Source organism: Chionomys nivalis, chromosome 10 (assembly GCF_950005125.1).
Source record: "Chionomys nivalis chromosome 10, mChiNiv1.1, whole genome shotgun sequence".
NCBI lineage: Eukaryota > Metazoa > Chordata > Mammalia > Rodentia > Cricetidae > Chionomys > Chionomys nivalis.
In genome coordinates, this window is record NC_080095.1 from 23,446,238 (window position 1) to 23,459,359 (window position 13,122).

The window sequence follows — 13,122 nt, forward strand, 5'->3', positions numbered from 1 at the left end:
CTCCCTTAGGGCTCAGACAAAAACCTGGTCCCTGGGGTGCATGGAGTCTTCCAGAGAGGGGTAGGCAACTAAGATAAGAATGAGTAGTTGGATAACCAACCAGTTATGTTTCTTGTTGTTATGACGCTTCTGGCTGCTATGATGCTTCTTGTTGGTTTGACAAAATACTGGCTGGAAGGCTGATTTTGGTTCACAGTTTCAGTCCATCAAGGAGGGGAAAGCACAGGGGAGTTCATGGTCACGGGAGCCCAAGGAGAAACTTCCTCAGATCTTGTGGGATAAGAAAACAGAGAGCAGCTGGGCGTAGTGGCTCATGCCTTTAGTCTTAGCACTGGGGAGGCAGAGTCAGGTGGATCTCTGAGTTCAAGGCCAGCTTGGTCTACAGAGTGAGTTCTAGGACAGTCAGGACTACACAGAGAGACCCTGTCTCGAGAAAAAAAAAAAGAAAGAAAAAAAGAAGAGAGAGAGAAGGAAGGAAGAGAAAGAAAAAACAAAGGAAAGAAGAGAAAGAAAAATGGAAGGAAGGAAAGAAGAGAAAAAAAGAAGGGAGGGAAAAAGGGAGGAAGGGATGGAGGGAGGGAGGGAGGGAGGGAGGGAGGGAGGGAGGGAGGGAGGAAGGAAGGAAGGAAGGAAGGAAGGAAGGAAGGAAGGAAGGAAGGAAGGAAGGAAGGGCAAGCAGAAAGTAATATCAGGGCAGAGATAGATTTGAAGGCCCACCCATTCACCCACTAGTGGTAACATCAAGTTCAATGTTACAAAATCTCGCCAAACACAGAGCCTCCCCAAACAGGGCCACCAACTGAGGACAATACTCAAATTATGAGCCCAAGGAAAACATTCCAGATTCAAAACATCAGGCAGAGCTTTCTAGAATTTTCCAATACTGTACCACAAACTCTCCCAAACCTCTCTGCCATGCTGAAGGCTACATCCTCAGTGCCTTCTCTACAGAAAGACCCATGGTCTGGGGAACATGTGCTATGCCAGCATCTATCACCTGGAAGACCACACCTGGTGCCAGGTCCTAGGACCTAGTTTTAGCAAACCCTGATGATGGCCAGTGCCACTATGAAGGTCACAACTCCTCTTTCTCACCAGAAAGATCTCTGCTGGAAGGAACCAATTTTGGCAGAAAGTTGTAAGTTACATCCTAAATCCTGGGGACAGACCATAGCCACCCATTGCCTACTTCTACCCAAAGGGTCAGAACATCTTAAGATCCTGCTTTGGGAGCAGACCAAGGCTGACTAGTGCCCGGATGGCATCCTTTTCTGTCCCCTCCTCTTGTCCCGTTCCCTTACTTCCTCATAGGCTCTCTCTAAGACAGCTCTCAGATGAGGCCTGCCTGCAGCTCCAGTCTGGGACCCATCTCACGCCACCAGGATAGGCCTGACTGTTGATGGGTTTACCATTTCCCATGGGCCCTGCACTCTGGAAACCGGGAATTAAGGAGAACACCATGGCATGTCAGAGACCCACACAGAGGCCTGCTTTTGCTTTACATATGAATAGCCCCCCAATCATTGAAATGTTGACCAGAGAAATCAAATGTTCTGGAACACTACCGTGGATGCAGCTCGGTGGAGCCATAGGGTTAGCGATGAACGTAAATCAGAGAGTGGAGTTATTGTCCCTGAAAGTTCACAGTGTCACTGTGGGATGCAGGGGCCGAGGGGCCTGTGAAATAACAAGCAAGCCAAGAGCCCAACAGGCTTAGCTTTTGTTTCCATTAACCCTACTCCTTCTCCTTTCCTGGGAATGATAGAGAGAGGGTTTGCTGAAGACCTGGGTTCTTCTCTAGAGGGTTCTCATTTCCTACATGTCATAGGGTCATCTACAGGGAGCTTGATTTCTGAGAGTTAGTCAAGAAAACCAAAGCCAGCTCAAACCAGCCAATCCCCAAATGGAAACCTATTGTCTTGGTTTGAAAACAATGGAGGCAAATCAGTATTAGATTGATTCAGGGATTCAAGATGTCATTAGATGTGTCTCTCATTTCTTTTTCATCATTATCTCTCTTCTCTCCATCTAACTGTGGGAGGCATGGTCAGATTCGGGTTTGGTCTATGTCATTAAAACCAATCGCTTTTAAGGGGACTCTGTGTCCCCCAGGAAAGTCACTGACTGACCTGAGCCAACTCCCACTCTTACTCACGAACCAGTTGTAGCAAAAGGATGAAGTGTTGTGCTGGTATTTTCTCTATCACAAGTCCACACTCCAGTGTACTGCCATGTGGAGAGTAGATGTGCTGAAGGATGCTGAGACATTGCTATTTTAAGATAAAGGAGGGGCTGGGAAGATGGCTCCATGGGTAAATCACTTGCCATACAAGCATGAGGACCCACATAAAGACAGGAACAGTAACAAGTATCTTTGATCTCAGTGCTCCTATGGCAAAATGCCAGGCAGAGATGGGAGAATCCCCAGAAGCTCCTGGGCCAGCTAGTTTAGCCTGGGTAGCAGTGAGCAACAAGAAGTCTCAGTGGAGAGCAAGGACTGACACCCAAGGTTGTAACATATCTACTATGGGACACATGTGCCTACACTCAGACACGTGAATTCTCTCTCTTGCTCTCCTCTCCTCTCTCTCTCTCTCTCTCTCTCTCTCTCTCTCTCTCTCACACACACACACACACACACACACACACAAACATACACACACCTGTCTTCATGGTCATGTGCATCATGTATACACTCACACACACAAAGGTAAGAGAGAAGGGCTGAAAAGCAAGAGTGGCGGGCTAGCAAGATGGCTTAGCTGGTAAAAGCACTGCTTACCAAGCCTGATGACTTAGCTTTGAGCCTAAGGACTGCATGATGGAAAGAGGGAACCAGCTTCTGCAAACTATCCTTTGATAGTCAAATACGTGTTGTGCTGTGTGTGTAGCTGTGTATGTGTGTATGTGTGTGAGTGTGCTCAGAAAGATAAGTAAATAAATACAAAAAATTAATTGAGAATGGTGATCTATACTCAGGCCTCTCACTTAGGACATGGGGACAATAATTTCTAGTCCCTGGGAAGATGACAAAGATTAGATATCAAGACTCTCAAAGCACCTCACAATGGTGTTCAGCACTCCACAGTCACTGTCTTCTCCCACTGGTCTTCCTGAGCTAAGACAGAAGCCATGGGGTTGTCTTCTCATTTTAACCTCAGCCCTATTGCCCAACAGGATCATCTCCAAGGACAATGAACCTCATGCTGGGCCTGGGCCTGTTTCTGGCAGGTCTTCTTGCTGTGAAAGGGCTCCTGCAGGACAGAGATGCTCCAGATACCTATGGGTCTCCAGTCAGAGTCCAAGAGTGGAGGGGCAAGAAAGATGCCCGAAAACTTGGTTGGCACAACATGGAGTTTGGCTTCCAGCTACTCCAGAAACTGGCTGCCAAGAGCCCTCAACAGAACATCTTCTTCTCTCCCTTGAGCATGTCTACTGCCTTCTCCATGCTGACTCTAGGGGCCCAGAATTCCACACTGGAGGAAATCAGGGAGGGCTTCCACTTGCAGGAGATGGCTGAAAAGGACATGCACTTGGGTTTCCACTACCTCCTCCACAAACTCAACAGAGAGATGCAGGACGTAAAGATAGACCTGGGCAATGCCCTGTTTATGGACCAGAAGCTGAAGCCCCAGAAGAGGTTCCTGAGACTGGCTAAGACCGTGTATGATGCGGACATGGTGCTCACTAGTTTCCAGGACTTGGACTCTACTCAGAGGGAAATCAACAGCTACATCAGTCGGAAAACCCACAACATCATCAACAACCTGGTCAAAAGCATAGACCCAGGCACGGTGATGCTTCTTGCAAACTATATTTACTTTCGAGGTAAGGCCGGGCCGATGTTAGGGGTGTGTGGAGGGACTCGGGTTAGTAGCTTGATCCCATCCTTTGCTCACTCTGTGAGTCTGGATCCCGGTGTCAGTAACAAGCCAGGACTCTGTCTGTTCTAACCCTAAAGTGAGCACCAAGATACATAACCCACTGAGGAGTTATTGGGATTCAGAGCAGAAATGATGGGGATGGGGAAGTGAGCTTTGTAGTCTAGATTACTCTGTGTGTGTGTGTGTGTATGTGTGTGCGCGTGTGTGTGTTTTCATTGTGACTGGTTGTCCTCACATGTTTTGATTTAGAAGTTGGAGTCTCTGCTTCTTAGATGAGAAAGAAAAGTGAAAACTGGAGCAGACAGATACATACAGAGAGAGAGAGAGAGAGAAAGAGACAGAGACAGAGAGATAGAGAGACAGAGAGAGAGAGAGAGAGAGAGAGAGAGAGAGAGAGAGAGAGAGAGAGAGAGAGGTTATTTACTCCAAGTTCTAAAACTATCATTCAGAACTGGAACCCACTTCTCTAGGGCCTAGAGCCTTCTCTGCAGGGACAAAGTGATGGCAGTGGTGGTGATGGCAGTGGTAGAGATGACAGTGGTGATGATCGCAGTAATGATCGCAGTGGTGATGATGGCAGTGGTGACGATGGCAGTGGTGGTGGTGGCCATTTTGTTTGATACCCTCATTCCATTATCAGCCTTCAGAGATTTCTTAAGTGTAGGAAATTCCTTAAGTGTAGGAAATTCATTCCTCAAGGCTGAAAAGAGAAGATGGAAGAATGTTCTCCAATATCTGAACTCACATAACACACGCACGCACACACACACACACACACACACACACACACACACTGGGTTTCCAAAGTAGAAAAATAAAGAAAAAAGAAAAGAAAATCAAAGGCTAACACTCCTCAGCCCAGGCAAGGCCATCACTTGGCTCGGCAACTTGGTCCCAGATATGGCCCCCACATTCCACTAGTGAGGGAAAGGGAAGTGCCCATGGCCACCTGAAGCCAGTCTTCCCAAACCAGACAGGGCTAAGGAGAGTTTGGGATAGCTCCAGCTCACCGTTAGGGGCAGCGGTGGGACAGCGGTGCTGGGAGGAGTGTCCGCCCAACGCTCACTGTCACAGCAGCTCCACTGCCTCGTCCAGCCAAGTCCCCAAGCAGTCCTTTGGCCTGCCTGTCAATATCCTTCCAGGGAGATCGAGATACCTGTTCAAGGTCATCCTTTCAGAGCTGTGAAGCCTGGATTAGGACTCAAGGAACTGACCCTCAAGCTCTGAGAAGAGCAGTTTTGAAATGATACAGCTGTGAGTTTATATGCAATGTCATAGCACGCTCTAGATAAAGTAGAGGAATCCTGAGGAGATGACTTCAGTGCAGAAATGCCTGTTTTGCAAGTATGAGGGCCTGAGTTCAGTTCCCAGCACATATATTAAAACCCAGGCCAGGCATTAGTAGCGCACACCTTTAATCCCAGCACTTGGGAGGCAGAGGCAGGCAGATCTCTGTGAGTTCAAGGCCAGCCTAGTCTACAAAAGCTAGTTACAACACAGGAAAGGCTCCAAAGCTACAGAGAAACCCTTTTCAAAATAACCAAGAAATAAATAAGTAAATAAATAATAATAATAAATCCAGGCAAGTTGGTACATATCTATAACCTTAGCCCCTGGAGTAGGGAGACAGAGACAAGAGCTTGCTGGCCAGTCTAGCCAATCGGTGAACTTCTGGCTCAGTAAGTTCTGACTGAAAAATAATTTAGAGAACAACAGAGGAGAATGCACAGCTTTAACCTCAAACCTCTACACACACACACACATGCACACACACACTCACACACATACACGTGTGTGCACGCACCACACATGCATACACACTCACACAATGCACACACGCATGCACATGCACACACACACATGCACACATGCACACACACACGCACATGCACACGCGTGCACACACATACACAAATAGACAGATGCAGCAGAAGAGTGCAGGCAGAGATCTGCAGCAGAGCCCCACAGCACACTGGCCCATGGCTTTTTCATCACACCCCCAGAAGATTGGCTTCAGAACACTGACTTAAGCATTTTCACTTTCAGGAAACCAAATAACCCCCAAAACTACCATCCAGGCTCTGTTGAGATACAAGCTATGGCTGTCTCAGCCTCAGGGGTGCCTGGATTTAGAGTAATGTGCTGTGCCCTTCACAGCTCTGTAACTTTAGTCCACGCTCTTTCAATTTGGTCCCTTGGCCTGTGTCCATCCTATAGAGGTCTTCCAGGCTTAAGGAAGAACTTCAGGAACCCCTCCCTGGCATCCCATCACTTCCCTCTGAACCCACGTGAATGGTAGACAGGGATCAGTTGGGTCTGGTCCCCTCCTTTTCTTCTGTACACCTGTGCCATTTTGCCTGTCCTCGATTCTAAGCCAGGTGGCAGCATGAATTCAATCCAAAAGAAACCAAAGAGGAAGAGTTCTTTGTAGACAAAGACAAGACTGTGAAGATACCCATGATGTTTCGAAGGGGCTTATATGATGTAGCCTACGACAGCCAGCTCTCCAGCACCATCCTGGAAATACCCTACCGAGGAAACATCACAGCCACTTTCGTCCTTCCCGACAATGGCAAAATGAAGATACTAGAGAAGAGCTTGCAGGCCAACATTTTTGCCAAATGGAAAAGCCTGCTCGCAAAAAGGTAAAGTCTGAGCCTGGTCCACAGAGATTCTTGCTTTTTCCTCTCTTCTCTCCCACTCTCTTCATTTCTTCTTTCCTTAGTGCACGGCCAGACCCTCATTGGGGCTCTCTTAATATGTGCAGGAGGCTGGGACTAAATCCAGGAGTTGGCAAGACACTGGCTCTTCGAGGTTGATACACAAAGTTGTGGGAGTGTGGGAAAGAGTCTTGCTGGAGGATGGCAGTCAGGGAGCATTTCACAGAGGGAGTGGTGTTTAAAGTTCAGCTGCAAGGCTGAACTAAGGAAGAGGAGTGATGGGATCTTACACAAAGGATGGACACATGGGATGACAAGGGGACCCTCTCAGCAGAGAAGCATCTATGTCCCAGCCCCTTCAGGGCCTGGAGTAGCCACCACCAGTAATGTCCACCTCTTCTATCAGAGACTCCCATCTCTTTTCAGGGTGGTGGACTGTCCACATCTGCTAAAGGGAACATTTTATTTAATCAGGACACACACAATGGGCCAGCGTCCCTGCTTTCCAGGCACATTTGAACTAGTCATGAAGTTATTTTAAAGTACAGACAGGGAGTCAAGCCTAGAAATCTTTGTCTTCCTTTACTGGGCAATGGAGGAGGAGGATAAAGAGGAGACGAAGGAGAAGGTAGAGGAGGAGGAGGTGGAGGAGGAGGAGATTGACTGATCATTGAAGCTCCTCCCTACCATGGAAGGTCTAGGAGAGGCTGAAGAGTTACACCCTTTTCTAAGAGTAAGGATCACTTCAACGCATGCATGCCTAACCCCTCCCACCAACACTCCTGATTTCAAAGAGTGTTGAACATATTTGGAATTCAGGCACCAGAGTCCTCCAGCCTGGCTTGCGCACTGAGTCATTCTTCACATAGTTTGAAGCCTGATGCCCAGAGTTCCAGAGTAAAAGCTTAGGTTTTCCTCTTTGAGAGGTAGAAGTTTCTGGGATTTTAAAATAGCTACCTTCCCACCAGTTAACATCAAGGGTTCACTACCTTCCCATCAGTTAGCATGAAGAGTCTGCCACCTTCACATCAGTTAATGTCAAGGGTCCTCTACCTTCCTATCCATTAGCTTCATGGTTTGTGCATGTCCTCAGTTCCCTGCCTCACTATATGAATGGATTGGAGACCATCCATTTTCAGCAGCCTGAGGTTTATTTTTTCAAGTTTAAAATTCTTATTCATAAATTCTATATAGAAAGTGAATGATATTGGAGATAGTTATTTCTTAAGTTTGATTCAAAATATTGCTTCTCCATATTTTAATTTTAAAGTTTCATTTAAAATTTTAAATTAAATTTTTAAATGTACTAAAATGGGTTTATGATATTTTCATATATATATATACACACAAACATACAAATCTTTGTGTATATATACATATATATACATACATCTGTGTGTACACACATCCGTGCACACTGGTCCCCTCCTTCTCTCCCCAAATCGTACCCTTTCTGGTATCATGTCACACACATGTTAAGAGTGTGCATATGTGTGCTAGTCTAGATTCTGTATTTGAGAGAAAACTTGCTATTTTGTTCTCCCTTCCCCTGTTACTCTTACTCCCTTTTTTGTTCTCTTGAACTTAGTCTGTCTTGGTTTTCTTCTTCCATGTCACAAATATATGCATACACATACATGTATATACATGATAATATTTAAGTCTAAATTCCACATACAAGAGCAAACATTTAATATGTGAATTTTTTCCTCCTTTTTCTTTTTCAGTTCATTGCTGCAGGGTCTCATGTAACCCAGGCTAGCCCATGTACCCAAGGATGACCTTGAACTTCCACTTCTCCTGCCTCTGCTTTCTGAGTGCTGGGATGACAGGCATGCATCACATAGTTGGTTTACATGGGTTTAGATATGTGTCTTTCTGAGTCTGGCTTCTTTCACTTAACGTGACCTCCAGCTGCAACCATTTTCCTGCAAATCTGATTCTTTCATTTTCACGCATAGCAGCTGTGCATATATATGTCTACTGTGCATATATACACCCACTGTGCATATATACCTCCACTGTGCATATATAACTCCACTGTGCATATATACCTCCACTGTGCATATGTATGTCCACTGTGCATATATAACTCCACTGTGCATATATACCTCCACTGTGCATATATAACTCCACTGTGCATATATACCTCCACTGTGCATATATAACTCCACTCCACTGTGCATATATAACTCCACTCCACTGTGCATATATACACCCTCTGTGTATATATGACTCCACTATGCGTTGTACCTCCACTGTGCATATGTAAGTTCCCCAGTTTCTTTATTGGTTCATGGATTGATTGTCCTGTGTTTTCTGCCTTGTCACTGACAAGCACGGAAGTCTTGCCATATTTTTAGTCTCCGTATTTGTACACAGATGCTGTGTCCTTTCACTACTCAGGAACATCATTCTAGAGCTTTGCTTTTTGCTTCCTGTCACCAGATGTGCTTTCTTTGGCTTCTTTATCATTGGCCAAAAGGACGCTATTACACTTCCTGCCATTCAGTCAGCCTCATGGGGGCTAGATTAACTGACCACACACAGTCTTGGCTTCTCCACAGCAAACATGAGGCATATGTCATCTGTCCTCTCACCCACGTGCTGATGGAGGAAGGTCATTGGCTAAATAATAAAGAAACTGCTTGGCCCTCATAGGTTAGAACATAGGTGGGTGGAGTAAACAGAACAGAATGCTGGGAGGAAGAGGAAGTGAGCTCAGATGCAAGGCAGCTCCTCTCAGAGCCAGGCTACCAGGAGCTGGGGCGGCAGGAACACAGCCCTCAGCTCCCACTACAACGTGCTGGTGGGCCTATCCCTTGTGCTGGCCTGAGAGAAACCCCTGATGTTATTAAACCCTTCCCAGGGGCTCTGCTCACTACTCAAGGCCCTTGGTTCCCTCTACCATGAGTGCCCTGAAGCACTCACCTCTATGCCCTGCCTCCTACCCCTCCTCAGACTCACTTGACCAAGCCTTTGCACTCTCTTCTTCTTAGGGACCAGGGTGACTAAGGGGGGGGTCATGTTGCAGAGTCAACACCTGAGTGTTTCTTTCCCACTAGCCAGCCATACCATTGCCTCCCAGGGCACCCTGGTGTGACACAGCTCTGCTGGCCACTCTCCTTATTGACTCCCCTCCCCCATCCCTACCTTAGAGCAGGAGCACAGTGACAGAAGGCTCAGTCTTCAAGCTCTTTGCTATCTAGATTTACTCCCTGCTGACTGCCACAGGCACACTAACACTTTGTCAACCACAACAAGATTCTTATCCTCAGCCCCAATTCCCTTCATCACAATCACCAGAGCCCTTTCCCTTATGACTTACCCTGAATGCCCCTGGACATCTTCAGGGACTCTTAGCCTTGGAAAGCCTCCCTGCTTCTGCTCAGGCCCACCTGTCTCCGAAGCATCTCTACCCTCCATTAACTCAAGCTTCACCCATTGGGTAATGCTTGATCAGTTTCTCCAAACTCCTTCTGCATGCCTTTGGAAGCTCCATTGCCTCACATTGGAGCCCATTGGGACTTGGCCTCTTCCCTCCATCTCTGAGGCTCTGGTCTGTTATCTGGCAACCATGCCTGTCCCAGAATCAAAAACCATGAGTGTGTTATTCTAAGCAGAACAGCAGAGTCATCCTTTCAAATCTTAAGACTACTCTGCTCAAATTCTGCCACGGCTCCCTATTGACTCAGGGAGGAAATTTAGCTGGCCCAACTCCATTTCAGGGCTGGCCCAACCCTCTTATTTGATTCCCACAAGTTGATCTGTTTTCTTTTTCCTTCATACTTACTGCCTCTTTACACACTACCAGTATTTGTGAATGCCTACAATATGCTTTTCTTAGTGTTGATTTTATTCTCCATCTTCCCTGCTGGAACATAGGACAAGACAAGGGCTTTTCCTGCCCTGTTCATCACGTCTATAGTAGCTGCTTAAACACTATTTGTTGAACAAATAAGTAAGCAGAAAGGCAGATTTGGGGATTATTAGGCCTATGAACAGTATCTGGTTACACTGGGATTTTGTACAAACCAGAAGCAAAGGTGGAGAAGGGGTCCAAGGCAGGTGCAGTCCTCCTCATGTGCATGGCCCAGAAGACCAAGATCTTTTGCCCCAGATATGCGGCCTCTAGAAGCAGAGTGGGCTTGAACTCAGCTCTGACTGGCTCCAGATGTTAGGCTTTGCTGTCTCTACCCGCAGGCTTGCAGGGGTCTAAACTGACTCAGGCTGCAGCGCTGGCAAGCGTCTTACAGAGAGGTCATGAGCATGGGGTAGGAGCCTGGGGATGTTTCCAATGAATGGGTGTTTGGGCAGGAGCAGGCTGGGCAGGAAGCAAGATGTAGTCAGCGAGTGTGAGATGTCCAGTCCCAGAGTGGAGCCTTTCTCATTCCAAGGACAGAAATACCCGTGAGTCTCAGTGCTGAGAGGGTAAAGGTCTCCTTGACCATTTTTTCCTGGAACCTACCCTGAACAATCATAGAGTCCTTCCGTTCACCCTTGTCCTCCTCTACCCCACAGAGTGGTAGATTTGTGGGTGCCCAAGCTCCATATCTCTTCTACATACAACATGAAGAAGGTTCTCTCCCGCCTGGGCATCAGCAAAATCTTTGAGGAGCATGGTGACCTCACAAGGATCTCATCTCATCGCAGCCTGAAAGTGGGAGAGGTAAGCCACCTGGCTGCACTACTGTCCCCTCCCACACAGGAGTCTTCATGCAGCCTTGACCAGAGCCACCCTCAGGGCAGACAGCCCTGTGATCCCAGGCAAACCACCCCTCAGTCTCTGATTCCAGTCTCTAAAACTAGAATAGGCAATCATGCATTCTATACTGGAAGTTGATTTAATGCTCTGCATAGTGATCAAATGCTGGGATATTTACTAGACCCATAACCAGTTTGAGGCTGACCTGACCCTGCTCGCTAAGGTTTCACAGGCTTCTGAGATCGAGGAAAGTGCACCATAGAGACAGACAGGCAGTGGCCATGGCCTGCGGCAAGGTCACAATCTGCTTACCAGGGCAGGAAAAGGTTACCATGTAGAAGGGATCTTCAGACTTAACAGACACACTGTAAGGGCTCTCAGTTAAATTTGAATTTCAGAGATGTAATGCATAACTGTTTTGTAGCATAAGTATGTTCAGAATAATGCATGGGAGCATATTCATACTTGAACATAACCATTGCTTGTCATGAATGAAAATTTAACTAGATATTTTATATATTAGCAACCCAGTTTGGGGCTTAACATGACATAGAAGAGCAAGATGTCAGTAACAGGAAAACGGGGTGTATTACTAACATTCCTGCTGCTGTGATAAAGCCCCATAGCCAAAGGCAACTAACAGAGGAGTTTATTATGGTCTGTGGTTCCAGAGTGACAGACCTTAAGAGGGAAGGTAGGATAGCAGGCAGCCAGAGCAGAAGCTAGTCCACCACACTTCATCTACATACAGGAAGTACAGAATGAGAACAGGAAGTGGGGTGAGACTCTAAACCCTCAAAATCCGTTCCAAGTGGCCTACTTCCTCTAGCAAGGTTACCCTTGGTGAACTTCTCCAAACAGTGCCATCAACTGGGGAACCGAGTGTTCAAATACATGAGTCTATGAGGATATTTCTCATCCACATCACTACTTAAGGGGAGTGCCCATCTGAGGGAGGGGTATGGCCAATGTAGGAGGTCCAGGTCCGGGAATAGATGGGTGCTAAGTGTAGTAAAGGGAGGGGGCAAGTCATTCTAGGAGGGAGCTGTGGCAGGGGATTGTGGGAGAATCCTGCCCTCTAAGTAGGATCACACAGGTGGAGATATAATTTTACAGCCATTTCTGCCTCCTCATTCACTGTTGGTGAGCTCCTGAAATTCAAGGAAAGCAGCAAGCCCCATTGCATCTCTCCCCTTCCCCCGCTTCCATGGTAACACCATCATCCTGTTGACTATGCTCCCTCTCTGGGCTTCCCACCTTTGCCCACTGTAGCCCCCAGAGGCTCGACGGCTACTGACCATCTCTTGGTTCCACAGGCTGTGCACAAGGCTGAGCTGAAGATGGACGAGAAGGGCATGGAAGGGGCTGCGGGCTCCGGAGCCCAGACACTGCCCATGGAGACCCCACAAAGGATCAAGCTTGACAGTCCCTTCCTGGTGATGATATATGAGAAGTCCCTGCCTTCCATGATCTTCTTGGCAAGGATTAATGATCCTACTGAAAAATAAAGGAGGATTCTCTGTTGACTTCAGACCTCACCAGTCTCCTAGGGTTGGAAACATTTCACCTGTGTGACAGGAGGCGGCCACGGGTGCATTCTAACCCAATCCTCCAGAGTCACAGTGTTCCACTGCTACCTGAACCAGCAGCCTCTCTGGCTCTCAGGGCTTTGAACTCTGTGTCCACCTTAGTCCCTTCCCTAGCCATCAACATTGCTGGACTAAACGCTAACCCCTACCCACACCTCCGCCACTGCAGCAGACAGGGAGCATCTGTGATTTAATAAACTCCACCTCCCCAGACACACCTGCTAGTTGTCAGGTAGATACTTTTTGGAAAGTGAGGGCCACAGAGAGTAAACAGAGTTTGAGCA

General features: G+C 47.2%; 1 protein-coding gene across 1 annotated transcript; it reads left to right on the forward strand.

The window, feature by feature from the left end:
* Positions 1–3,194: 3,194 nt before the first annotated feature.
* On the forward strand, positions 3,195–12,757 carry Serpina12 (serpin family A member 12). The gene is made up of 4 exons (XM_057783396.1): positions 3,195–3,828; positions 6,259–6,529; positions 11,066–11,213; positions 12,566–12,757. Exons 1-4 carry the CDS (start codon positions 3,195–3,197, stop codon positions 12,755–12,757), a joined length of 1,245 nt encoding a protein of 414 aa, XP_057639379.1.
* Positions 12,758–13,122: the final 365 nt, after the last annotated feature.

Bases quoted from the DNA above. Each gene is read 5' to 3' on its own strand.
- Serpina12 (XM_057783396.1), top strand. From the start codon at position 3,195: ATGAACCTCATGCTGGGCCTGGGCCTGTTTCTGGCAGGTCTTCTTGCT. The intron at 6,530-11,065 runs GTAAAGTCTGAG...TCTACCCCACAG, and splicing joins AAAAGCCTGCTCGCAAAAAG to AGTGGTAGATTTGTGGGTGC. The intron at 11,214-12,565 runs GTAAGCCACCTG...TTGGTTCCACAG, and splicing joins GCAGCCTGAAAGTGGGAGAG to GCTGTGCACAAGGCTGAGCT.